This window comes from Castor canadensis, chromosome 12 (genome assembly GCF_047511655.1).
Source record: "Castor canadensis chromosome 12, mCasCan1.hap1v2, whole genome shotgun sequence".
In the NCBI taxonomy this organism is placed as follows: Eukaryota; Metazoa; Chordata; class Mammalia; order Rodentia; family Castoridae; genus Castor; species Castor canadensis.
The window spans coordinates 75,179,310-75,206,506 of record NC_133397.1 but is presented as its reverse complement, the minus strand read 5'-3'; the positions used below and the strand labels follow the sequence as shown (position 1 = coordinate 75,206,506).

At 43.6% G+C, this 27,197-nt stretch overlaps 1 protein-coding gene across 8 annotated transcripts in view; it reads right to left on the bottom strand.

The window, feature by feature from the left end:
• Elmod3 (ELMO domain containing 3) overlaps positions 1-27,104 on the bottom strand; it is a 34,257-nt gene extending 7,153 nt beyond the window's left edge. For 3 of the 8 annotated variants that reach the window (XM_020163373.2, XM_074050102.1, XM_074050101.1), the window contains exons 1-8: positions 26,969-27,104; positions 24,002-24,287; positions 19,858-19,927; positions 11,406-11,474; positions 10,394-10,506; positions 9,121-9,244; positions 8,789-8,911; positions 6,306-6,436 (exon numbers count right to left, since the gene is read on the bottom strand). In XM_020163373.2, coding sequence (XP_020018962.1) covers positions 6,306-6,436; positions 8,789-8,911; positions 9,121-9,244; positions 10,394-10,506; positions 11,406-11,474; positions 19,858-19,927; positions 24,002-24,055 — 684 coding nt within the window. In that variant the 5' untranslated portion in view covers positions 24,056-24,287; positions 26,969-27,104. Of the gene's footprint in view, positions 1-6,305; positions 6,437-8,788; positions 8,912-9,120; positions 9,245-10,393; positions 10,507-11,405; positions 11,475-13,660; positions 13,768-19,857; positions 19,928-20,995; positions 21,074-21,132; positions 21,231-24,001; positions 24,288-25,490; positions 25,872-26,597; positions 26,923-26,968 lie in introns of those variants that run through there. The other 5 variants (XM_074050106.1, XM_074050107.1, XM_074050105.1 and 2 more) reach the window with 5 other exon arrangements.
• Positions 27,105-27,197: the final 93 nt, after the last annotated feature.

The following is a 27,197-nucleotide window of genomic DNA, read 5'->3' as shown; positions in this document are numbered from 1 at the left end:
ACTGCTTGAGTAAACAAGGTTTATGCTGAAGACCTGCTTTCCCTCTGTGATTCTGGAATTTTGGTATGTGCTGAGCACAGCATGACAAGATCCTAATAAAAACTCTGGGGGTGTAGGGGGATGGCTCAAGTGGCAGAGTAACTGCCTAGCAAGTATAGGCCTTGAGTTCAATCCCCAGTAATGTCACAAAACAAAAAAATCAATTCTCAGATTTGGGCCGACAGAGTGGCTGATGTGGTAGAGTGACTGCCTAGCAAGTGTGAGGTTCTGAGTTCAAACTCTAGTACCAACAACAACAAAAAATCCTGGCACTAAATCTCCAATGAGCTTCCCTCACTGGCAACCTTTATGCAAGTCACACAATTCAATGCTGAAAGAATACAGTGCATCTTGTGTAATTCTTGTGGGAAAGGACTTTTTTTTCTTTTTCTTTTTTGTGATACTGGGGTTTGAACTCAAGAGCCTCACGCTTGCTAGGCACGCGCTCTACCATTTGAGCCACTCCACCAACCCTTTTATTGTTTTGGGTATTTTTGAGATAGGGTTTCACTTTTTTTGCCTGTACTGGCCTCAAACCATGATTCTCCTGATCTCTGCCTCCCAAGCTAGGATTATAGGCGTGAGCCACCAGTCACCAACACCTGGCCACCAGCCTTTTTTTCTTATTTTTTGAAACAGGATCGAGTCCTCCTAGTACATCACCCCATCTGGGCTAGTCTTCGGATCCAACACTAGTGCTCTGGGTGAACTCAAACACTCATCATTACAAAAACTCTGCGAGACAGGTTTCAGTATGTACATTTTACATTGCTATTGTCTCACTATTCACCTCACAGATTGCTGTGGGCATTCATTAAGATCACATACGCACCACACTAAGCATGGCCCTGGCCCAAGTAGGTGTAAGCAAATGCCCACCATTATTATCCTTGCCACAAGATGGGTAGCTGGAGGTGTGACTCAAGGGGCAGAAGGCCTGCCTAGCAAGCACAAGGCCCTGTCTTCAAACTTTAGTACCATAGGGCAGGAGGAAGATGGGTAACTGACGTCAGCAGCAACGAATTTATGCCCTCAAATATACATAATCATTATCTATTTCATTATCATATATACTTGCATGACAGCAGTGCTTCCCTTGATTTCTTTCAGCCTGAAAATAAATATGGGAACAAGAATATGGTAGCAACATAATTTCAGAAAATCTAAACCTAGTGTTCATCCACTCTTGGGAACATTCTTATAAAGCCCACTTATGAAAAAAAGCAGGGAAAAGTCAGAGTTTAGATATATAAAACTGCCGAAGGATCTCTTTCCTTCACTTTTTCTTAGACCTAAAAAGTGTTGCCTAGAGCTAAAATACTGCCTAGGGCTGTGTTTAGGGACTCAGAGACATCAAAGAAAATGAGGCCTGGTGATTTTTGTGTTTCCATCTAAAATTTCAAGTTCAGCATGGTGGTACACACCGGTAATCCCTGCTACTTGGAAGAATGAGGCAAGAGGATCAAAAGTTCAAGGACAGCCTGGGCAACTTAGTGAGACCCTATCTTCAAATAGAAAAAGAAAAAAAAAAAAAAAAAAAAAAGGCTGGGCATGTTAGCTCAGTGGTAGAAAGCTTGCCTAGCATGCACAGGCCCTGGGTTGATCCCCAGAACCAAAAAAAAAAATAAAATTTTATTTGTTTTCATGCCTTTCTTTTGGGCTTAATTTTTTTTTTTTTTTTTTTGGTGACACTGAGGTTTGAACTCAGGGCTTCATGTTTGCTAGGCAGGCCCTCTTACCACTTGGGTCACTCTGCCCCTTTTGGGCTTAATTTTTATTTACTTATTTATTTTTTGCAGGGCTGGGAATTGAACCCAGGACCTTGCATATGCTAAGTAAGCACTTTACCACCAGTGCTTACAACCCAGCCCATGGCTTTTTGAGACAGGGCTTTACTATGTAGCCCAGGCTACCTCAAACCTCCTGAGTACTGGGATTACAGGTATGCACTACCATGCCTGACTTAACTATCTTTGAATACCAAAGCAGGAAAACCAGAGAATCTTTGCAGCTGCTGCTGACCTGTCCTCACTCATGAAAATTCCAATTTGGGAGTTGTGGGGAGGCAGCTGCACCTGCCCCAGATGACTTTGGAGTGAGCTGCTGGCTGGGAATCACTGTGTATAGGGCCCACCACATGTGGACTCTAGGCCCCTCCACCATTTTTGAGCTCTGGCTTTGTGCAGAATCAATTTAGCTCTCTGATCCACACATTCCTCTGCTGGAAAAGGCACCATGGCTGCCCTATCTCTCACATTCTGTCATGTTGGCTGAATGAAATGCTGTATGGAAACTTCTTGAAAAGCTATACAAACCATTGTCTGTGAGTACTCATTATCATGAGGTGCTTCCTTGTCTCCCCGCAAGGAGCCTGCTATGCCCTGCCTCTCTCAGTGTGACAGTCCTGCTGCACTGCTTCTCAGGAAAGCATGGCTGAAGCACTTCCCCCCAGCTGGGATGCACGGAGTCTGAGGTCTCCCAGCACTTGTAGGTTTTGGCCAACTTCCCTTTAGTAGGTGGCACTGCAGGTACCAAAACTTCAGCTCTCTTTTTAGGAGAGAACAGGAGTGGTTGCTAGTTGGGCTGTGTCCCCCGACTGTCACTCTGCTCTCAGACTGCACCCGTGTTTTGGAGACACATAAAGGCTAGACAGCAAGTTTTACGTTGAAACAAGGGAATTAGCAGCCGGGTGTGGTGGCAGACGCCTGTTGTCCCAGCTATTCAGGAGGCCAAGGCAGGAGGATCCTAGGAGTTTGGGACCAGCCTGGCAATAGAGCAAGACTTCCTCACAAAAAAAGAAAGAAAAGTTAATGGGTGAAAGTTTGAGGATAAACAGGACGATATCTGCATAGTCTTAAAGTAACTTTCCTTAGGTAGTTATTAATCACAAGGGGGAAATCATAGTTTTATAATGGAGAAACCCAACCAACACCATCTTAACCACTTAACCAAGCGATCAAGGTTTAACATCACTGGGAATAAGACATGGACAATATGGGCACGTTGGTATGAGGTCCCGAGAAGGTTATGACACTTCTGCAATGCTGTTCTTGCCTGAAATGCATAACCTCAATCTAAATTTAGGAAACCATCAGACAAACCCAAACTGAGGGACATTCTAAAATAACTGAGCAGCCTCCTCAAACATATCAAAGTCATGAAAGACAAGGAAGAACTGAAGAACTATTTACATGTTGGAAGAGACTAGGGAGACAGGAGAATCAGGTTCAGGAGACTAACAGGAGAAAAATCAATGAAACCTGAATCAAGGGTGTAGTTTAGTTAATCATTTCTTAGTTTTGATAACTACTATGGCCACACCAGATTATTACTGGAAAAGCTGCGAGAATGAAATGTGGGAGCTCGCTGAACTACTTTTGCAACTATTCTATAAATCTAAAATTGCTTTAGAATAAAAAGTTTAAGTGCACTGAGCAAAGTCTATGTCTTTGTAAGACAAGGTGACCCAGTGGCTAGGGGTGTAGGCAGAGTCTTCTCAAACACACACCCTTTCTTTTGTTCCAACATTCAGCTTTATTGCTCCCATTTATTTATCTCAAATGTGTCAGGGCCAATCTCGTTTTGTTCTTTGTACCTCTTCAAGTGGTCTCTAGACTCATCCCCCGACTCCTAGGCACTGCAATCCAAGGCTGATAAAATCTGTAACTGGTGGTTTGACTCCATCTTTCACCCTGTCCCAACTTCCAAAATTGTGCCACTGTGTTCCTAGCACAATGGTAGCACTCACTATGTAATGCTGAGGTGTAACAGTAATGCTGCCATTATCAACAAATGTCTTATGAATAAATATTCAACTGTCCTCTGCGAGGACAGTTTCCGGGCAGTGCTGTCAAGTGCTGATGGCTTTTTCTCCCACAGCCCTCCTACTGCTGGGCCTGGAGGAGGGGAGATATGCTGTGCTTTCAGACCATTCTCCCCACCCCTCCCTAGCTGCCTTCAGCTTTGATTTTTCATGTGATAGCATCTTCCCATTCCCTCTTAACCCCAATCTAAACCAAGGCCTGATGTCCCTAATCCCCACTGAAAACCTTCCCATTGAGATGCCCTGGAATACATCTCACCTGAGCCTCTCACCATTCAGTGCCATCTGACCCAGTGGTCAAGGCCTGCTCTGCATGCTTTCTTCCTATGCCTTCCAACCCGGATCTCTTCTGGGCTCCTCTTACTTTCCTTCCCCCTCATCTCCTCCCACCTAGTGCTGCAGCAGCTCAGACTATACTCATTCCCCAGGCTCTCACTACAGTTTCATGACTGGTTCTCACAATCCCTTGCAGGGTTCTCAGAATCCCTTAAAGGCTGTATCACAGCACAGGATTTCGGGCCCCACTGAGTTTCTGATTCATGGGGTCTGGAAAGGGGCCCTATAAAATGCTTTTCTTTTTTCTTTTCTTTGAGACAGGATCTTGGTAAATAGCCCAGGCTGGTCTTGAATTCAAAAACCTACTGCATGGGAGATAGTGGAGTGTATCAAGTGGTAGAGTGCCTGCTGAGCAAGCATGAAGTCCTGAGTTCAAACCACAGTGCCACCAAAAAAACAAAAAACAAAAAACTCCTGCCTCAGACACCCAAGTGCTGGGATTACAGGAGTGTGCTACCACATCTGTCTCAGAATGTGCATTTTTAACAAGTTCCCAGGTGATGTTGATGCTGCTGGCCCAGGGATAGTCAGATCAGCCACTGATCTATGTGCTGACAATTCCCCAATTCTAATCTTGAGCTCAGAACTTTCTCCCTAATTCCATACTTACAAATCTAGTTGCTTATCAATATCTCCACTTGGAAGTCTGACAGACCTCTTAAAATACATATGGCAAAACTGAACCCCCAAACTTTCTCTTTCTTTTTAATTGGTGGTATTTCTTTCCAGTTGCTCAGACTAAAAATTTATCATTGACTCTTTTCGTTGTCCTAAACTTATGTACAATTATCAGAAAAACATGCTGGCTCTACTCTCTCGAAGCCACACACTGGGGATTCTACATTCAGAATGTGATCACTTTGCATCATGTCTGAAAACACCCTGGTCCAAGCCACTATCACCTCTAACTTGGCTTATTATGAAGGCCCTCCTTAGAAACTACTCTTAACCTAGTAGCTAATAAGATTCACGTAATTTGGATCATATCATTTTCCTGCTCAAAACCCTTCAGTGGCTCCTGATTTGACTCAGGGTAAACCTACAGTCCTTCTGATAGCCGACAAAGCTTTCTGCCATCTTGCTCGCCACCTCCATGGCCTCCTTTCCTCCTTCATTCCTTCTACTACTGCTGGGTTCCTTGCCATACACACTCCCTTCTTGGGACCTTTGCACAGCTGCTCCCTCTGCCTGGAATGTTCTTCCCCTAGACATCAGCTTGGCTAACATGCCACCGCCTTCAAGAATTGATTTAAGTCTCACCCTCTTATGAGAGCTGCCCTAACTTCTCAGAAAATCCTGAAACCCCTCCTCCTATTCTCCTAACTCTACCCCACTTGTCCTTTGCCTTAGCACTTATCACCCTTTAATATACTCTGTAATTTATTTGGACAATTAAGATTATTGTTTCTGCTAGAAGGATCTCAGTTTGTGTTGTTCACTGATATATCCTAACTACCACAAGAAACAGCCAGCACAGGGGATGTTGAGCAATTCTATATTCAGTAAGTGGATGATTTCTAGGTCCCATGAATCTGGGAGAGACAAATGAAAGGAAATAGGTCAGGTTTGTTTTCTACAATGGAGGGAATGCCACCTCTTACCTCTTGGGAAAACCACTGACTCTGTCCCCAGAAGACAGGTTTGGTGGAGACTGATAGGCTGCTGAAGCCACTACTGGTCCATTAGTAAATCCATGGATCGTCTGAAAGCTAATTCTCCTCCTTGAGGGTCAGGAGAAGCTACCAACACTGTGCAAGGATTCCTTGAGGGGGCAGAGAGTTGAAGCAGCACCTTGCTGTGTGCCTACTGTTCTGTACATTAGCCATTTAATTTTTCCAATGAGCCAGCTAAATTCTCCATGATTTCCATTCTGCACATGAGGAAATCAAGGCCCTGAATTGTTGAGGAACTTGCTTGAGGCCCACAGCAAAGGAGTAGTGGAGCTTAGATTCCAGAGCAGGTCAGATGGACAGGGGAAGTCCATCCCTAGTTTGCCTCCACCATGCTGTGAGCCCTCGGCAACAAGAGACAGTGACCTATGAGGTCTTCTTGCCTGCTCAGGTCCTGGCTCCACAGCCCTCAACCCAGCTTCCCACCTAAGCCCCACCTGGATATGGTGATGAGACAGGCGGAAAATCTCCTGGGCCATCAGTAAAGTCTTTGAGTCCATCACCAGGTACAGCAGATGCAGTAGGGCAAGGAAACCAGCCCCTCTCAGGTCTGTGGCTGGATTTGCTCCTGTAACAGAAATCATGAGCAAACAGTGTGTGACAGTGAGCCAGGCTTAATGAAATCCTGCTCCCTTGAGTTTCTGGGACTTGGTTTGGGAAGCTGACCTAACACCGGTCCTCTTTGCTGGGCAAGAAGAGCATGAGAAGTGCAGGTCTACTTCTGCCACACTACTGTGACAGGCTCTATCGGACCAAACAAGCCACCACCCAGGGGCCACCTTCAGCAGCAGTTTTCTCCCTGCTCCCACAGCCCTGAGTCTCCCCACACAACAACCAGTATGATCCTTTACCAAAAGAAGGCCAAACTTCTGGTTCCAGGACAAGAAGAAGTATGCTCTTCTCCCTATTCCTCCCACTGTGTACAGCCTCTGAAGGGCAGAGAGAAGACAGCCTCACCTAGGGGCCTTGAGAGCTGAGAAATGACAATGGCAAGTTTCCGGCTTTTTTCCTAATATATCCTAACTGAGTACAAGAGAAGGCAACAATCCAGCAACACCAATGGGAGCAATGCTATGGTTTGAATGTGTTCCCCAAATTTCATGTGCTAGAAACAACCCCCAAATTCCTATGTTAATGGCATTTGGAGGTGGGGTCTTTGGGAGGTAGTTAGGATTAGATGAGGTGTTCAGGGTGGGGTCTCCATGATGGGACTGGTGGCCTCATAAGAAGAGGAAGACAGACCTATGGCACAAGCTTGCTGTCTCACCATGTGCCCTCCACATGTTCTTTTATCTTTCTTTCTTTTCTTTTTTTGTACCACTGGGGTTTGAACTCAGGGCCCTACACTTGGCAGGTAAGCACTCTACTCTTAAACACTCTGCCAACCTTCTTTTGACCAGATGCTGGCACCATGCTCTTGACTTCCCAGCCTCCGGAACCAGAAGTCAAACAAAGTTCTATTTTTATAAGTTGCTCAGTTTTAGGTTATTTTGTTATAGCAACAGAAAACAGACTAAGACAGAACAGATTAAAAAAAATCCCAAGAAACTGGCCATTGTGACACATACTTGTAATCCCAGTACTCAGGGGGCTAAGACAGGACGATTGCTAAGTCAAGGCTAGCCTGAGCTATATAGCAAGTCCCTGTCAAAAAAAAAAAAAGAAAGAAAGAAAGAAAGAAAAGTCTGTTCTCTCTACTCAAAGGGCCAGGAAGTAGGCAGCCTAGCAAGACAGAACACTTTAGACGATATCCACCCTACTTCAGTCCAACAGCACAGAGAAACACGTGACCTCATTCCTAGCCTTCTTCAGCAAAGGCACAGTGGGGGCCGAGACTTTCACCTGTGACTGAAAAGGTACCCTAGCTTCACTAGGGTGGCATCAGAGAAGGTCAAGTAGCAGCTTGGACAAGGGGCACCCTTATCCTCTTCGCAACGTCTGTGGAGGCCATGGTAATGAAGGACCCCTACTCCTTGCAGCCAGTGGTATCAATGGAGGGCAAATGGGATACTTAGGCTTCCACCCAATGACGTGCTGTCCTTCCTTTCCCAGCTGGCACAGTATTAGAGGAGGTCCGCTAAAATAGAAGACATAAGCTAGGCACCAGTGGCTCATGCCTATAATTCTAGCTCCCAGGGAGGCTGAGATTAGGAGGACTGTGGCTCAAGGCCAGCCCAGGGAGACAGTCTGCAAGACCCCATCTCCGAAATAACTAGAGCAAAAATGGACTGAAGGTGTGGCTCAAGCAGTAGAGTGCCTGCTTTGCAAGCGCAAAGCCTTGGGTTCAAACCCCAGTCCCATCAAAAAATAAAATAGAAGATATAAATAAGATCCAGAGTTGCATAATAGGATACTAAAAAATGCCTATGATCTAATTGAAAATCCTGTATTATACCAAGAACTAGGATAATCTCAATTTGAATAAGAAAAGACAATGGACTGACAGCAATACTGAGATAACACAGATGTTGAAGTTTTAATCTGACAAAGATTTTAAAGCAGCTATGGCAGGCCAAATAATGCTCTACTTCCAAAGACATCACACCGCAGTCCCTAGAATCTATGAATTTGTTGCATGGCAAAGGATTTTAAGATTACAGATAAAATTAAGGTTTCCAATCATCAGAAAGGGAGACTAGCTAGGGTTATCTGGGTGGGCTTAATGTAATAAGAAGGGTCCATGAAGGCAGAAGAGGGAGGCAGAAGCACAGAGTCAGAGAAAGAGATGTGAGGGTGGATCAGGTTCAGAGATGCTGTTTCTGAGTTTGCAGATGGAGAGATGCAGGAGGCCTCTGGAAACTGGAAAAGGTAAGAAAATCGGTTTTCTCCTGCTGGTCTGGCTGGGAGAGAACAAACTGGCCTCTCACTCTGGGCCTGAATCAGGGGCAAGGAGAGGAAGATGAACTGTTACCCCTCTTACCCTGGAATCCCAGGTCTTCCCAGTGGTCTCCAAGGAGGGCGCAGTCAAACTTGGAGCCAGTCAACTTCCTGTAGATGGTCTGGAGGACTCGGCCATGCATTGGGTCTTGGCTATCCAAGCCACCTGTCCCAAAACACACCAACACTCTGCTATATTGCCCCTCAGAGGAGGACTGGGTGCTTCTCAGAGAACAGTACATCTGGATTTGCTCAAGACAACCTTTTCTCAGCTCCCATTCTTGCCCACCAACATGGTATATACGGAGCCCTGAATTAGTCTCAGCCACCATGTGGCTGACAGCGTCTGTCTTGTGGCTACCCTCATGCACTCACACTGAGCAATGGTCAGGACCAGGTCCCTTTCTTCCCGAAGGCCCTGGTGGAGCTTTGGAGGCCCGAAGAGGCAGTGCCGGAGGGCGGCGAGCCCAGTCCTTCGAATAGTTGGCTGGATTCTTTTCTGGGGAAGAAGGTGCAAGCAATGTGCAGGGTGCTGGCTTCCCCTGCCTCAATGAACTTTTAGTAGCCTCAGATCACTTAGCTCCTCCCAACTAGGTGGTTGGCCTTTGGGCCAGAGAAAGGGGGCAGAAGCTATGAGGCCCTTGCTGAAACTCCAGAGACTCTTGAAGTTCCCACTTCTTTGCAAGGAGAAAGATGTCCCCAGTGTAGGCATTACCAGCTAGTCCTCTGTGTTGCCTTGGGTTTTTCCAGAATTGACTATTCCATGGATTCCCAGGGAGGCTACAGATGATCCCCATGGGGTCATCTTCACTCTGTTTCTCTAGGGACATGAATTACAAAATCTAACATCCCTCTCACCTTCTAGGATGAAAGGGTTGGTGGGAGGGGAGTTTAGTGGGATTCACTGGAATTGGATTCCTCTGAGAGGCAGCTAGAACCTTCTGTTCATGACCAGTACTTCTTCAACTAGGTCATGCCGGCTTCTCATGGTCAGAGCCACTACTGCCAGCCTTACTATATTCTGATTTTGCCTGGTCCTCTCATAGTGTCCCATGAGAGGACAGAACAAACTATGGCTCTGAACCATTGCCTGGCCTTTGTCTGAAGGCTGCTGGCACTGAAGTAGGCTGCACAGGGGGAAAAAAAAAGAGTATTCTGATTTTGGTAGCTTCTGGCTTTCTAGATGTTATTAACCAACTTGATTTCTGTCTCTTTAGCCTCTCTCTCCTAAGCCAGGATTTAGATTTGAAATTACATTCCTCTAAATGTATTACTAGTCATTCAAGACATCCCAGAGAGCTTCCCAGCTTTTATTCCCCTAAATAATCCTTTATTTCCAACCCTATATTTTTCTTAAATTCCTGAATAGCTCCTAGCTCCTTCTGGGAATTTTCCTCCTCCATTGGCCACAAATTACTCAGCTCCCTGACCAGTTTTCCTTGCCTCCCAAGGAGGGATTGTAGCCACAAAGGCTATCAGGACCTGCATGAAACATGGGTCCTTAGCTACTGTACCTGAAGATTTCTTAGGTGATACAGGGTTCTCAAGTTTCTATTTTGCTTACCCAGTTCCCTATCCTGGCAAGATGAAAACCTGGCTTCTGGGAAGAAGGAACTTGCTGGAGAACCAAACCCTCCTACTGCCATACCTTGAAGGAGGAGAGGTCTACAGTCTGGAAATGCTGCAGGGCCTCACCAAAAGAGATGAGCTGCCCAGGCTGGTCTGTACTGGCCCGGCTTCCTGGGGCATAATGGAAGATACCTGAAGATTTATAACAGTCGTCATTCTGTCAGCAAACATTCACCGAGGGTTATCACCTCTAAGCCAAGCACTGGCTTCCAACTGAACATCAGCTACTAATAGCTACAACCAACCCTTTTGTAAGGAGCTGGTATTATCTGCCAGGCTGGTTCCCTTTTTGGACTAGACTTCCAGTCTTGCTAGCTGATCTCTGCAAAGAAGAGGGACAGATCTGCTCTGTAAGAAGCTCCTTAAATACCACTCATCTCCTAGGGAACAAGTCACTGCCTGAAGTAGGTACCCATACAGGAGCATGTCACTGGTTTGCTTAGGGCCTTTCTTAATTTCTACTGTGGCCCTTCTACACACTGCAGAGGGCCTGCCACCCTACCCCTTGTTATATTCTATAGGGAATTATCATCGAAATGACCAGTGATGGTTGATAGCATTCACTGTAACATGTCTCCAGGCCTCAGTGGGACTCAGGCTAGATCCAGGTCCTAGTTCCACCCTCCAATAGCTCTATCCAAAACTCTCAGAAAGGGACTTGACACAAGTTTTACCCAGACTCCAGAGACTTCCAGCAGATTACTATAGCCCCCGCCTTATGCGGGAGCCCTGGCTGCCTGCCTTCATCCTTTTGTCCATCCTATCATCCTGCAAAGGCTGGATGTCTTCCCTGGAAGATGGACAGGCATAGCAACCCTTTCCCTGAGTGTTCATTCCTGTTTCCTCCGGAGGTAGGATGTCATCATTTTTGGACTTGGGAGAGACTTTTTCCTATGTCATGTAGCTAAAAATGAGAACGCTTGGGAATTCTGTCTCCTGATGCCAGAGTCACAGATGGATGAGCCATATGTGTGGATGGAGGCTTTGCTAGCAGCTGTGCTGTGTCCAGACAGCACCATTCCTGTGGTTACCTGTGTCTGGCTGGATGGTGTCCACAGCTTCCCATTCTTCTTGGGCTCTGAGCACCTCTTCACTCACAACTGCAACAGGGGGAAAGGAGATTCAGGTCTGTCTGGACCCACTATTGCAGACTCCAGCCCTGTCTGCTTGCCTCAGGCCTTGAAATTGTCCTACCCCTCTACTCACATTGTGGCTAGAGTGAGCTTTTGAAAAGGCAGATCGGATGTCACCATTTGCTTTTCCAAACCCTCTAGGGGTTCTCTATAATCCTCAAGAGAGAATATTTTACAGCACAGCACCTAAGTCCCTTCTCAGTCTTTATCCTTTTTACCGCTCTACCTCTGCTCTGAGAGCTACTGAAGTCCTCAAAGTACTCTGCTCTGTCCCTGCTCATCCTCTGTGCAGGACCCCAGGACTCTCAGTTCCAACCCTTGCTGCTGTTCTTACCCTTCAGTTAGTTCACCCATCTGGATTAGGAGCCATGGCTCTGCAAGGTGCCGATGCCCAGTGCTTATGGGAGTGGTGAAATTCTCTCTCACTACAGTGAGCCACACAAGGGCAGGGCTCCCCACAGCCTAGCATAGTGCCTGGCGACAGGTGCTCAGAGAATGTGTGATGAATGCATGTGCAGCACAAGGGAGATACAGGAGAAAAAAAAAGCAGGAGGACAGGCTCTCTAGCCACCATACAGCCCTTTTCCCCAAACCACAGCAGTCACTACCCAGACCAAATCACCAGTGGCATCTTTGTCACTGGCATTTCCATTTCACTATATAAGACATCAACAGTGTGTAAGATGAAGTCTTCACTACCAGAAATAAGGATCTTTCCGGCCACAGCTTTTAAAGTAGGCTAGGACAACTGGTTTCTACCTCATGATCTTGACCAAGGAAGTCAAATGACAAGAAGTTATCTGGAGAGAGCTGTGGTTTGGATGCGGGTTGGGTGTGTCACCAAGGTTTCCTGTGTGAAATTTAATACCCTTTGTGAATTATGAAGATGGTAGAAACATCTGACTATGGTGCTTCAGGGTAGCCTTTGGGAGGCTGGTAGAATTAGATAAAGTTATTAGGGTGGAGCCCTTATGATTGAATACAGTGACTTAATAAGAAGAGACAGAGCTGGGGTGGTGCTCAATAGATAGGGTACCTGCCTATAAAGCACAAGGTCCTGAGTTAAAACCCACTACTGCAAAAAGAAAAGAAGAGCAAAGAGTGCAACTAGAGGGGACATACATGCATACTCCCTGTCTCTTGTCATATGATGCCTTACACTAACACAGAATTCTGCCAGCAAAAAAGGCCATCACCAGATGCAGCCCCTCAACCTTAAAACCTTAAAACTGAAGGTAAAACAGGCCCTGTCTGGGGGAATGGGTATTAGTGGGAGGGGGGAGGACACAAGGAAAGGGTGTAGGAGGGTGAATATGGTGGAAATATATACACATGTATATAAATGGAAAAACGAGACCTGTTGAAACTATTCCAGGAATGGGAGGAGGAAGAGATAAGGGAGAATGATGGAGTGATGGAGGGGGTGAATTCAACTATGATAAATATAGTAAAAACTTTTGTAAATGCCACCATGTACCCCTAGTACAACAATAAAAAAAAAAAAACCCAAAAAACTGAACTGTGAGCCTAAACAAAGCTCTTTTTAAAATAAAGCCACTCAGCCTCAGGGATTTTGTTATAGTAATGAAAAATGGACTGACAGAGAATATGCTTGCAGATTAAATAAAATGCTACCAAACACTAACAGCAAATGAGGAAGAGAAAGTAGCTGGGGGAGTGGAAGTATGGCTCAAGCTATAGCATGCCTGCTTTGCAAGCAAGAAGGCCTGAGTTCATACCCCAGTCTCACCAAAAAAGCAGCGGCTGGGAAGCAGTATAGGAGAGTTGCTGAAAGCACAGTCAAGAGCCAAACTGAAGGTAAAGGGTTTGCTCTGCTGCTTATTAACTGTAATTCTTTGGACCAGTTACTTAGTCATCTATAATCCCTCATGAGCTCGTTGTAGGGATGAGGAAATTCTCCAACTTCTTAGGAAAGTATGGAGCCCGAAGGTAAGTGTTCAATGTTAGCTGTTAATATTGACCCAACCCTGGGTCAGTGGACAGTGGCAGCAGGGTCCTAAATGTCTGGACCTCTAGGAATTTCCATCTTGCCACATCCAGCCTGGGTTAGCAGACCTTGAGCCTTAAGCCTTCCAAACTAGACAACTTCAACAGAATATGGGACCTTGGTTGATCAAGAAAACAAAATTCACCTTTAGCGTTCAAGACACTGGGAGATAAAGATGAGGGCAGCTGAGGATGCAGCCAGCCACAGAGCACTTGCTGAGCATGCCCAGGGCCCTGGGCTCCAGCCCCAGCACTGCAAAAAAAAAAAAAAAAAAGCTTTTGGCTGGGCACAGTGGTTCACACTTGTAATCCCAGCATGAATTGATCATGATCCCAGCATGATCTCTACTCAGGAGGTAAAGATCAGATCTCAGTTTGAGGCATGTCTGGGCAAGACCCATGTCAGCCAATAAGCAAAGTGTACATTCCTGTCATCTCAACTACTCAGGAGGTGTAAACAGAAGGATAGCAGTCCAGGTCAGACAAAAACTTGAGATCCTACCTGAAAAATAACTAAAGCAAAAAGGACTGGAGGTATGGCTTAAGTGGTAAAGCACCTGCTTAGCAAGTTCAACCCCCAGTATCACCAGAAAAAAAAGTGACTGACCAAAAAGGAAAGCATGGAACACCCACAAGTAATGCTTCACTCCTCACTTTATTGTTTCTTCGCCCTTCATATCATAAGCTACAAGCAATCAAATCAATCTTTCACCATTGTACACCCTCACCTATAAACAATTTGATCAAAGTCTGTGAGCAAGGAGCAGCAGGGGTGGGAATTGGCTATAACAAGTTAGTCAACAGAAGTTCAAGGTTCCAGCTAGCAATATCAAACTGGTACTTAAAATCTGGAGATAACTGTCCAAACTGTGGAGGAGCTTTTTTTTTTTTTTTCATTTTTCTTTTATTATTCATATGTGTATACAAGGCTTGGTTCATTTCTCCCCCCTGCCCCCACCCTCTCCCTTACCACCCACTCCACCCCCTCCCGCTCCCCCCCCCAATACCCAGCAGAAACTATTTTGCCCTTATCTCTAATTTTGTTGTAGAGAGAGTATAAGCAATAATAGGAAGGAACAAGGGGTTTTGCTGGTTGAGATAAGGATAGCTATACAGGGCATTGACTCACATTGATTTCCTGAGCGTGTGTGTTACCTTCTAGGTTAATTCTTTTTGATCTAACCTTTTCTCTAGTTCCTGGTCCCCTTTTCCTATTGGCCTCAGTTGCTTTAAGGTATCTGCTTTAGTTTCTCTGCGTTAAGGGCAACAAATGCTAGCTAGTTTTTTAGGTGTCTTACCTATCCTCACCCCTCCCTTATGTGCTCTCGCTTTTATCATGTGCTCAAAGTCCAATCCCCTTGTTGTGTTTACCCTTGATCTAATGTCCACATATGAGGGAGAACATACGATTTTTGGTCTTTTGGGCCAGGCTAACCTCACTCAGAATGATGTTCTCCAATTCCATCCATTTACCAGCGAATGATAACATTTCGTTCTTCTTCATGGCTGCATAAAATTCCATTGTGTATAGATACCACATTTTCTTAATCCATTCGTCAGTGCTGGGGCATCTTGGATGTTTCCATAACTTGGCTATTGTGAATAGTGCCGCAATAAACATGGGTGTGCAGGTGCCTCTGGAGTAACCTGTGTCACAGTCTTTTGGGTATATCCCCAAGAGTGGTATTGCTGGATCAAATGGTAGATCGATGTCCAGCTTTTTAAGTAGCCTCCAAATTTTTTTCCAGAGTGGTTGTACTAGTCTACATTCCCACCAACAGTGTAAGAGGGTTCCTTTTTCCCCGCATCCTCGCCAACACACGTTGGTGGTGGTGTTGCTGATGATGGCTATTCTAACAGGGGTGAGGTGGAATCTTAGCATGGTTTTAATTTGCATTTCCTTTATTGCTAGAGATGGTGAGCATTTTTTCATGTGTTTTCTGGCCATTTGAATTTCTTCTTTTGAGAAAGTTCTGTTTAGTTCACATGCCCATTTCTTTATTGGTTCATTAGTTTTGGGAGAATTTAGTTTTTTAAGTTCCCTGTATATTCTGGTTATCAGTCCTTTGTCTGATGTATAATTGGCAAATATTTTCTCCCACTCTGTGGGTGTTCTCTTCAGTTTAGAGACCATTTCTTTTGATGAACAGAAGCTTTTTAGTTTTATGAGGTCCCATTTATCTATGCTATCTCTTAGTTGCTGTGCTGCTGGGGTTTCATTGAGAAAGTTCTTACCTATACCTACTAACTCCAGAGTATTTCCTACTCTTTCTTGTATCAACTTAAGAGTTTGGGGTCTGACATTAAGATCCTTGATCCATTTTGAGTTAATCCTGGTATAGGGTGATATACATGGATCTAGTTTCAGTTTTTTGCAGACTGCTAACCAGTTTTCCCAGCAGTTTTTGTTGAAGAGGCTGCTATTTCTCCATCGTATATTTTTAGCTCCTTTGTCAAAGATAAGTTGCTCATAGTTGTGTGGCTTCATATCTGGATCCTCTATTCTGTTCCACTGGTCTTCATGCCTGTTTTTGTGCCAGTACCATGCTGTTTTTATTGTTATTGCTTTGTAATATAGTTTGAAGTCAGTTATTGTGATACCTCCTGCATTGTTCTTTTGACTGAGTATTGCCTTGGCTATTCGTGGCCTCTTGTGTTTCCATATAAATTTCACAGTAGATTTTTCAATCTCTTTAATGAATGTCATTGGAATTTTGATGGGAATTGCATTAAACATGTAGATTACTTTGGGGAGTATCGACATTTTTACTATGTTGATTCTACCAATCCATGAGCATGGGAGATCTCTCCACTTTCTATAGTCTTCCTCAATCTCTTTCTTCAGAAGTGTATAGTTTTCCTTGTAGAGGTCTTTCACATCTTTTGTTAGGTTTACACCTAGGTATTTGATTTTGTTTGAGGCTATTGTAAATGGAATTGTTTTCATACATTCTTTTTCCGTTTGCTCATTGTTAGTGTATAGAAATGCTAATGATTTTTCTATGTTGATTTTATATCCTGCTACCTTGCTATAGCTATTGATGATGTCTAGAAGCTTCCGAGTAGAGTTTTTTGGGTCTTTACGGTATAGGATCATGTCGTCTGCAAACAGGGATATTTTGACAGTTTCTTTACCTATTTGTATTCCTTTTATTCCTTCTTCTTGCCTAATTGCTCTGGCTAGGAATTCCAGTACTATGTTGAATAGGAGTGGAGATAGTGGGCATCCTTGTCTGGTTCCTGATTTTAGAGGGAATGGTTTCAGTTTTTCTCCGTTAAGTATAATGCTGGCTGTAGGTTTGTCATATATAGCTTTTATAATGTTGAGGAACTTTCCTTCTATTCCTAGTTTTCTTAGAGCTTTTATCATGAAATGATGTTGGATCTTATTAAAGGCTTTTTCTGCATCTATTGAGATGATCAAGTGGTTTTTTTCTTTGCTTCTGTTAATGTGGTTTATTACGTTTATTGATTTTCGTATGTTGAACCACCCCTGCATCCCTGGGATGAAGCCTACCTGGTCGTGGTGAATAATCTTTTTGATGTGTTGCTGAATTCGGTTTGCCATTATTTTGTTGAGGATTTTTGCATCAATGTTCATTAAGGAGATTGGCCTATAGTTCTCCTTTTTGGAGGTGTCTTTGCCTGGTTTTGGGATAAGTGTAATACTGGCTTCATAAAATGTGTTTGGCAGTTTTCCTTCCCTTTCTATTTCATGGAACAGTTTAAGGAGGGTTGGTATCAGTTCTGCTTTAAAGGTCTGATAGAATTCAGCAGAGAATCCATCAGGTCCTGGACTTTTCTTTTTGGGGAGACTCTTGATTGCTGCTTCAATTTCATTTTGTGTTATAGGTCTATTCAGGTGATTAATTTCCTCTTGGTTCAGTTTTGGATGGTCATATGTATCTAGAAATCTGTCCATTTCTTTTAGATTTTCAAATTTATTTGAATATAGGTTCTCAAAGTAGTCTCTGATGATTTCCTGGACTTCCATGGTGTTTGTTGTTATCTCCCCTTTTGCATTCCTAATTCTACTAATTTGGGTTTTTTCTCTCCTCATTTTAGTCAGGTTTGCCAGGGGTCTATCGATCTTGTTTATTTTTTCAAAGAACCAACTTTTTGTTTCATTAATTCTTTGTATGGTTTTTTTGGTTTCTATTTCGTTGATTTCAGCTCTTATTTTTATTATTTCTCTCCTTCTGTTTGTTTTGGGATTTGCTTGTTCTTGTTTTTCTAGGAGTTTGAGTTGTATCATTAGGTCATTGATTTGGGATCTTTCAATCTTTTTCATATATGCACTCATGGCTATAAACTTTCCTCTCAAGACTGCCTTAGCTGTGTCCCATAGGTTCCAGTAGGTTGTGTTTTCATTTTCATTGACTTCCAGGAACTTTTTAATTTCCTCTTTTATTGCATCGATGATCCACTCTTCATTAAGTAATGAGTTATTTAGTTTCCAGCTGTTTGCATGTTTTTTGTCTTTACTTTTGTTGTTGAGTTCTACTTTTACTGCATTGTGGTCAGATAGTATGCATGGTATAATTTCTATTTTCTTATATTTGCTGAGGCTTGCTTTGTGCCCTAGGATATGATCTATTTTGGAGAAGGTTCCATGGGCTGCTGAGAAGAATGTATATTGTGTAGAGGTTGGATGAAATGTTCTGTAGACATCTACTAGGTCCACTTGGTCTATTGCATATTTTAGATCTTGGATTTCTTTATTGAGTTTTTGTTTGGATGACCTATCTATTGATGATAATGGAGTGTTAAAGTCTCCCACAACCACTGTATTGGCGTTTATATATGCTTTTAGGTCTTTCAGTGTATGTTTGATGAAATTGGGTGCGTTGACATTGGGTGCTTACAGATTGATGATTATTATTTCCTTTTGGTCTATTTCCCCTTTTATTAGTATGGAATGTCCTTCTTTGTCTCATTTGATCAATGTAGGTTTGAAGTCTACTTTGTCAGAGATAAGTATTGCTACTCCTGCTTGTTTTCGGGGGCCATTGGCTTGGTAAATCTTCTTCCAGCTTTTCATCCTAAGCATATGCTTATTTCTGTCGGTGAGATGAGTCTCCTGTAAGCAACAAATTGTTGGATCTTCTTTTTTAATCCATTTTGTCAAACGGTGTCTTTTGATGGGTGAATTAAGTCCATTAACATTAAGCATTAGTACTGATAGGTATGTGGTGATTCCTGCCATTTAGTTGTCTTAGTTGTTTGAAGGTTTGATTGTGTGTACCTAACTTGATGTTACTCTCTACTGTCTTGCTTTTTCTTATCCTGTGGTTTGGTGCTGCCTGCCTTTTCATGGTTATGTTGGGTGTCACTTTCTGTGTGCAGGATCCCTTGCAGAATCTTTTGTAATGGTGGCTTTGTGGTCACATATTGTTTTAGTTTCTGCTTATCATGGAAGACTTTTATTGCTCCATCTATTTTGAATGATAGCTTTGCTGGGTAGAGTATCCTGGGGTTGAAGTTATTTTCATTCAGTGCCCAGAAGATCTCACCCCATGCTCTTCTTGCTTTTAATGTTTCTGTTGAGAAGTCTGCTGTGATTTTGATGGGTTTACTGTGGAGGAGCTTTTCCTATCCCCTGGGAACCAGGCAGACTCTCCCACCTCTAAAGATGATCCTGCCATAAAGACTATCTGCCCTGGCCAACAGAAGAACACAGAGGTAAATGATACTTTTTCTTTTTCTGCATTTTCATTAGCTGATATTTTATTAAAACAACAACTTGATATTCAACATGTATCAGTAATTTAAATAGTAAAGGATACATCGTTAGGATAATTAATGCAGCCCACATTGGCATAGTTCTTTTTCTTTTTTCCTATTTAATTGCTTTTCCTTTATTTTGCCTCTCTTCCATTTACTCATAAACCAAAGAGTATTGCTAATTTAAATGGTCTATTAATTTAAATTAGCCGAGAGCAATCTGAAAATATATAATTATTTAATGATTAAAAATATCTGGTATTGTCGGGCACTGTTGGCTCACACCTGTAATCCTAGCTACTCAGGAGGCAGAGATCAGGAGGATCAAGGTTTGAAACCAGCCAGGGCAAATACTTCACAAGACTGTATGTGGAAAAAACCCTTCACAAAAAAGGGCTGGTGGAGTGGCTCAAGGTTAAACCCTGAGTTCAAGCCCAGTATCACAAAAAAAAAAAAAAAAAAGAAAGAGAAAATCTGGCACAGCTGAGCATGGTGGTGAATGCCTGTAATCCAAGCTCCTTGGGAGGGGGGAATAGGAGGATCCCCATCTGAGCAAAGTAAGCAAGAGACCCTATATGAAAGAAGAAAGTAAAAGCAAAAAGACAAAAGGGATCCTTACCACTTGGCTCCCATCCACTAGTTTCTGTTGTCAGGGCCTGGAGTATACCATGGTTCTTCAACTCTGAGATCTGCAGAGGCAGGAGAGCTTTAGTGTGAGGATGGAATCCTCCCAACACCCACACCCACAAACATACACAAGCCTTTCCCACCCACTGTACTGAATATCCTTGAAATTGGAGGCAGAGGCTAGTGGAGTGGCTCAAGTGGTAACAGTGCCTGCCTAGCAAGTGAGAGGCCCTGAGTTCAAGTCCCAGTGCCACGAAAGGGGGAAAAAAAGAAAGAAATTGGAGATGGAAGGATTTGTTTGCCCTGACAGGTTGACTGGAGTCAATGTTTTTTCTCTCTTTTTTTGGTGGGGGAGTGCTGGGATGGAAACCAGTGCCTTGTGCATGCTAAAGCATACTCTCTACCCCACCTCTAAAGCCAATCTTGATTTTTGTTTTGTTTTGGTGGTACTGCAGTTTGAACTCGGGGCTTTGCACTTGCTAGCCTGGTGCTCTACCAATTGAGCCATGCACCTAGACATTTTGCTTTAGTTGTTTTTCAGATAGGATCTCCTGTTTTTGCCTGAGGTGGGCCTCGGATGGTAATCTCCATCTTTGGAGGAGCTGGGATTATAGATATGAGCCAACTCTCCCTGCTCTGGTTTGTTTTTATTTTTTAAACAAGGTCTTCCTGGGTAGCCCAAGCAGGCTTTGAACTCTCAATCCTCCTGCCTCACCCTCCTAAGTACTGGGATTACAGGCAGAAGCTACCATGCATGGCCTAAAATCAGCCTTAAAGTGAGGTACCTAGAAAACGTCTACTGTGATGTAGAAGTTGGGCAAAGTGGGGGACAAGTGGTATACCCTGCTTGAATAGTAAATAAAAATGCACACAAGTCATTGGAGATGGTGGTGTGCTGTTGGCATATCCACTGCATTTTACACTCTTTCATTATGGCAATGATCTAACTGGCTAGAGGTTATACGGTATGTTTGTGCAGCTCCTTCCTCAAAGTGTGAGTGTCTGGCAGAAGGGTCTATGTCCTCCTTGTCTCCCCAATGCTTAGCGCAAGGTCTTGCACCACAAAGCAGCATGTAAACACAACAAAAGCTTGTATTGGCAGGAGGCACTGAAGTGTGGGTGATATGTACAGGAATTCCTCTGAAAGCTGCAAGAGCACTGTTGTCCTCATCATATGGCAGAGAATACCCAGCAGATACTCTTTCACCCTGTAAGACAATCTTGCAGCATACCTTAATCCCCAAAGACCACAGTTTAAATATTGTACCTTTTCTCAGAATCACACACTCAAAATGAACTCCAGAGAAATCAGCTACAAGAAACACTATAAAGGAAGACCTCTGCTCCGGACCCTGGGTTCAATCCCTAGTACCACAAAAACAAACAATAGAGAAGAAAAATGTCTGTTTAATATGTTCTTAAGAAAAACTGGGGCCAGATACCAGTGGCTCACACCTGTGATCTTAGTTACTCAGGAGACAGATATCAGGAGGATCAAAGTTCAAAGCCAGCGAGGGCAAATAGTTCTCAAGGCTCTGTCTTGAAAATACCAAACAAAAAAAGGGCTGTCAGAGTGGCTCAAGCAGTAGAGTGCCTGCTTAGCAAGTATGAGGCCCTGAGTTCAAACCCCAGTTTGCAAAAAAAAAAAAAAAAAATCTTGTACAGATTTCTTAACTCTTGTTAAAGGTCTCAGAACTGTAAGTGAAGTTCAGTGAGGCAGTTTACCCTGGTCTTTCTCTAAAAATGGGTAAAGGAAATGGACAATTTACATAAAAGAAAACATGTATCACTCTTTTTTTTGTGTGTGGTACTGGGGCTTAAACTCAGGGCCTACACCCTGAACCACTCCACCGACCCTTCTTTGTGAAGGGTCTCACGGAACTATTTGCCCAGGCTGGCTTGGAACTGCAATCCCACGTAACTATTTGCCCAGGCTGGCTTCGAACCGCAATCCTCTGATCTCTGCCTCCTGAGTAGCTAGGATTACAGGAGTGAGCCACCAGTGCCCAGCACATGTATCACGCTTAAACATTTGAACCAATGCTCAACCTTGCTCATGAAAGAAAGGCCAAATGAAACTACTCTGAGATATTTCAGTTGTCAGATTATCAAAGTTCAACAAGCATGATAATATGCTATGTGGGTTAGTGCCATGGGTTACAAGACGCGGGAGAGTAAGCTGCTTCCATCACTTGCATCACTTGACGATACCTAACAAAATCATTTATATTTTTTACATCTCAGGCCTGCACTTGCATTCTTGTAATTAATCTAACAGAGATACTCATCTATGTGCAAAATGACATGCTTACATTCACAGTGCCAGTCACTGTAGTACTATTTACAATAGCAAAAATGTTGGTTAAATGCCCAGTAATGGAGCAATTAAAAAAAAAAAGTATATCCATTCAGTAAGATACTATATGACTATAAGGAGAAGTGAGAAACACTTTATAGCACAGTCTTCATGATCTATTAAGGAAACAGCAAAGGACAGAGTATATATTATTTTACCACTGTATTTTTGAAAATACATAAATATATGTGCTTGTCTCTGCATGACTATTTCCAGAATTATACCCAAGGAAGTGGTAACTTGGCCTACAGCAGAAAAAGTGAGTGACTGAAGGACATACTCTGTATATCCTGTGCTTTTCAGATTTTGAACCACGTGAATGTATTATTTCCTTCAAAGTAAATGAAGAGAAACAGTAATTAAAAGAAAACAAATAATAAAGAAAGCAATGCTTATGTCAAGACTCTGGAACCCCACATTAGCCTGTTTGGTAATGCTCCTACTTATTTTTATCAACTAACACTCCTTAAATGTAGTTTTAATTTCTCTAGGTCCCAGAAGCGAGAATGGAGGCCTAAACATAGCACAGCTGACCAGACTCCCCCATGAGTGCCCTCCCCATGCCTGGCACTATTATTCCCACTGCAATCCAATAAACATCTGCTGCAATTCCTCTCATCTCCAGCCCTTGGGTCACATGACTTTCCACCAGAATATGTCACCCCTCTACTTGTCTATGTCCCTTCAGGGTGGGCGCTACCTCTTCAAGTGGCCTATCTTACCACCTGAGGCTATAATGGTGGTATGTCACTTCTTTAAGTCCTACAGCCCTTGCATGGAGCAAAAGGTCCACATAGGGAGCTTCTCTTGACTTCTTTCATGTTTCCCACACCTATTAGCATAGTACAAGGCATAAAATATCTGTCTCAAATTTTTATTGAAATTTTATCTCAAAAATATCTGGTGATTCATGGCTCTAACACCCCTGCAGTTGTCCAAGTACCCAGGATTCGTTTCATCCTTTCCCTCTGCAATTCAGTCCCCTCCAGTGTTCAGAGACTTCCCCCTGGAAGTTCACTGGTTTTCCTACAATGAGGAAAATCTTTCTGGAGTCCCAAAGCAAAGGTTTTGTTTCCATTCTGGCCACTAAATCCCACATGCTCAGTTGAAGAATATTCTTGTATAGACAAGGTTGGGTGGAAGGTACGGAATGTATATTAACTACCAGACTCACACAAAGATACATCACACTGAATCAAGGATCCCAAGGACCTAAGCAGGTGTTTGACAGGGAAGAGGACAGGAAGGTAAATGACCCAAATAGATAAAATATAGATTTCTTGAGAAATTCTTCATTGAAATACCTCTGTTAACCCAAGCAAAATAAATAAATTCTGTAAGTCACTTAGAAAAAAGCTATCAGGAAAGGCATTTGACCTACAAGTGAACAGAATCTCTCTCTCTGTCTCTGTCTCTCTCTCTCACTGAAAACCTTGCACATGCTAGCAAGTGCTTTGTAACTAAGGTATATCCCCAGTCTTTGTATGCATGTATGTATGTATGTATGTATTTATTTGAGACAGGATCTCATTATGTACTCAAGTTGGCCTTGAACTCACTACATAGCCCAGGTAGGTCTTTGATCTTCCTGTCTCTATCACTGCAGTTCTGGGATTACAGGTATGTGTCTTCACACCTGGCACCAGAGTCTCCTTTAATAGAACAAATAGCTATAATAAGGGTTTTCCCTAAAACTCCACATTCTTGTAGTATATTCTCTGTTTCATTAACAATATATCCCAAACCAACACTTTTTTTCCCCCCAAATAGGAATGCTTACCTGTACATCTCTTAATTCTTTCCCATTATGTAAAGGGCAAGATTTTTCATTCATGACTCTGAATCATTTGTTCAAGCTTTGTCCTGAGGCTCAGAAAGGGGCTTAATAAGGTCCACGATTTAAAACTACAAGGAAAGCAAGAGATCCAACCGCTCTATCTTTGCCTTCCTTTTTGGCAGTCATTTAGGTTAAGGGTAAGAAAACAGTCCCTTTGAGCCATCACTAGGGTGTTGGAGGTTTCTGTTGAGTATTGAAAGGAGTCCCTGGGGATTCTGAAGTCTCAGCTCTGGAAAAAGAAAGAAAAACTGGTTTCATCATTTAGTTATTGCTCTACGGGGGGTGGGGGAGTGACTTTAAACATTTTTAAACAGTTGTGAATTTATTGTGAATAAACAAGCTACCTTAGCTAAAAGCCTACCTCTTACTGCCCAGGCCACTGGATGGAAAGGACCATGAAAGAGCCTGGAGGCTGGGTTTTCAGTATCCAGAAGGCAGCAGTACTGTAAGTGGTGGGCTATGTATCTGGTGATGAAGTTACTTATCAAAAGGGTGAGGCTAACTATTGGATGGTCTTTGCTCAAGAGCTCAGATTTGGAGTCTTTGCTCCCATTTTCTGCATGGGGAACAGAAAATATTTCTCCCTGCCCTGCCCACCCCATCCACCACACCTTGTCTAAACTTTATCCTGTTATATTAAAATAAATACTTGCTAAAACTCAAATAAAAAAGGAGCTCAAATTTTGGTTAGGTCCTAGATACAGGTTGGGGTTGGGGACTTATAATACCATGGTTTCTAGGACAGTAGAAGCTCAAAATGCAACACAATATCCTAACCTCCTAATTCTTACCATTATCATATATATATGGCAGCTGCCTAGCCAGTTAGGCCAACTCTCTGTGTGTGTGTGTGCATGTGTGTTGTGTGATTTGCATTGCTGGACATCAAATCCAGTGCATACTAGGCAAACACTACCACTAAGCTACCTCTCTAGCTCCAACTCTGTCATTCATCTCATGAATGCTGCCTGCCTCAGGAAAGGGGCTGGACAGGGATCATATCTTAATCACAGGGAGCTGGACATCCTGGACATCTAGTGCATCAAAAACCCAGATCATAAGTGGGCAGATGGCTCCCACACAACTGAGAAGCATACTTCACAGACTCAGTGACTTAAGGGAGAAGGGTGGCCTCTCTATGAGGTCAGCTCTCCACTATAGGAATATGATTTGGATTCCCTAAGAACTGGCTGCCAACAACAAACTGGGATTTTTGTCAGGAAGCACTGATTAACACTAAGAGGAGGAATACCTCCTGGCTCTTTGGCTGGACATCTGGCTCACTGTAATCTAGGAGGGCAGGAAGTACCCCCTCGGTTGCAGTGAGACTGCAGCTCTCACTGGAGCCCTCAGTCTCAGCCTCTGCCTCCCCTTTCCTTTCCTCCCACCTTAGCCTCTATAGCAGCATATGACAAAAAACCACACAGCCAACCTGGCGGTGACAGGCAGAATGGTAACAGTAATTTCAGAAGGGCTCTTCTGTTACTGTGTGTGAAATGAACCAAATAGCATAGCACGAACAGCTTTACATAGCCAGCTGGAGCACTGCTGGAAGCTGTAATATGGACAGTGTATGCATCTGAGAAAGAAACAGCAAAAACTCTGTCAAATGAGCAAGCACTTAAAGTTATAAAGCCACTCCTACCAATATTAGGTACATTTCTGAAAGCTGACCTGAGCAAATCAGCTTCCTATAAAAGTGGATCCTTCTTTTTTTTTCCCCCTCTTTTGTTTTACTGTTGTGCTGGGTGGGGGTACATTGTGGCATTTACAAATATCAATGTATCTCACAATACAGCAAATATATCATACTTGAACTCAACCCCTCCACCATTCTCCTTTATTCCCTTCCCCTCATTCCTGGAACGGTTTCAACAGGTCTCCTTTTCCATTTAGATGCATGTATATACAGTATTTGCACTCCAATGCCCTTTTTCCACCTCCTTCCCCCCCCACTGCTACCACCCCCCACCCCAGGCAGGACCTGTTCTGCCCTCCTGTTCTCCGATTTTGTAAAAGAAAAAAAATAACACTTTTGTTTGTTTAAGATAGCAACACAGGAAGTATCCTTGAGACATTTCCATGTATATATGTATTATAACCCAAATTGGTTTACCTCCTCTATTTTTTTTCTTTCTACCTTAGTCTGCTTTTTATGGTGGTTTCAGTAGGCTTAAAAATGCTATATTCATTCTTGTATAGGAAGTACATCAACCATATTCACCGTCTTTTACTCTCCCCCCACCCCCGTCGTATGTGATCCCCCCTTAGTGTGACCTGTTTTTCATAATATTGCTGTATTTGTAGTAGGTCTATATTCCACATATGAGAGAATCCTTCTCAACTCTAGTATTTTTTGTGCATCTAATTTCTGCATGGGTTAAGAGGGTGAAATTTTTCAACTGTTTGCTGGAACTTAAGCTCTCATAATGGGTATTTAATTTAGAAGCTGCTCCAACCTTAAATACATATATGCCCATATAGGTATGACAATTCCTGGGCAGCTTCCTGCCTCCTGAGGTCCCCACAGATTGGTTACCATTGGGAACGCAGCCAGAAGCAACGTCGTCCTAGGGGGAGTCGCCGCCCAAAGTTATGGGCTCCTGAGTGACAGGGCTGGGTGATCGCCGCGCGGGTCTCAACAGAGGTTGCCACTCATCGCGATGCCAGTTATACAGAGGCTGAGAGGGGACTTGAGACAGAAACTTTCTCACTACTTAGGCGAGAAGCGGAGGAAGGCAATTTGCCTCCGAGCATTCACCAAGTCCACAACAGAACCGGGACCAGAATCCATGCCTTCTGTCTCCTTGTCGAGATGCTATCTCAGTCCTGCAACTTTCAGCTTTGTGTGGCCCCACGGTGACCCTTCCCATCCCACATCCTCCCTTCTCAGACCACCCCCGGGCTCACCTTACGCGTCCCAAGCGTTCCCAAGGTTTCCCGGCCGGGGTCCAGCATCCCCGGCTGGGCCTCATCTGCGCATGCGCTCAGTGCCTCTCGTCCATCCTCTCCCGCCCCACCACCTAAAAACTACATTTCCCAGAAGGCAATGGGAGCTGCGCTTGGCAAAATAAGTATGAAGAGCCGGGCAGGTCAATTTGCGCAGAGGTATTGGCCTTGCGCAGAAAAGATTGATGCA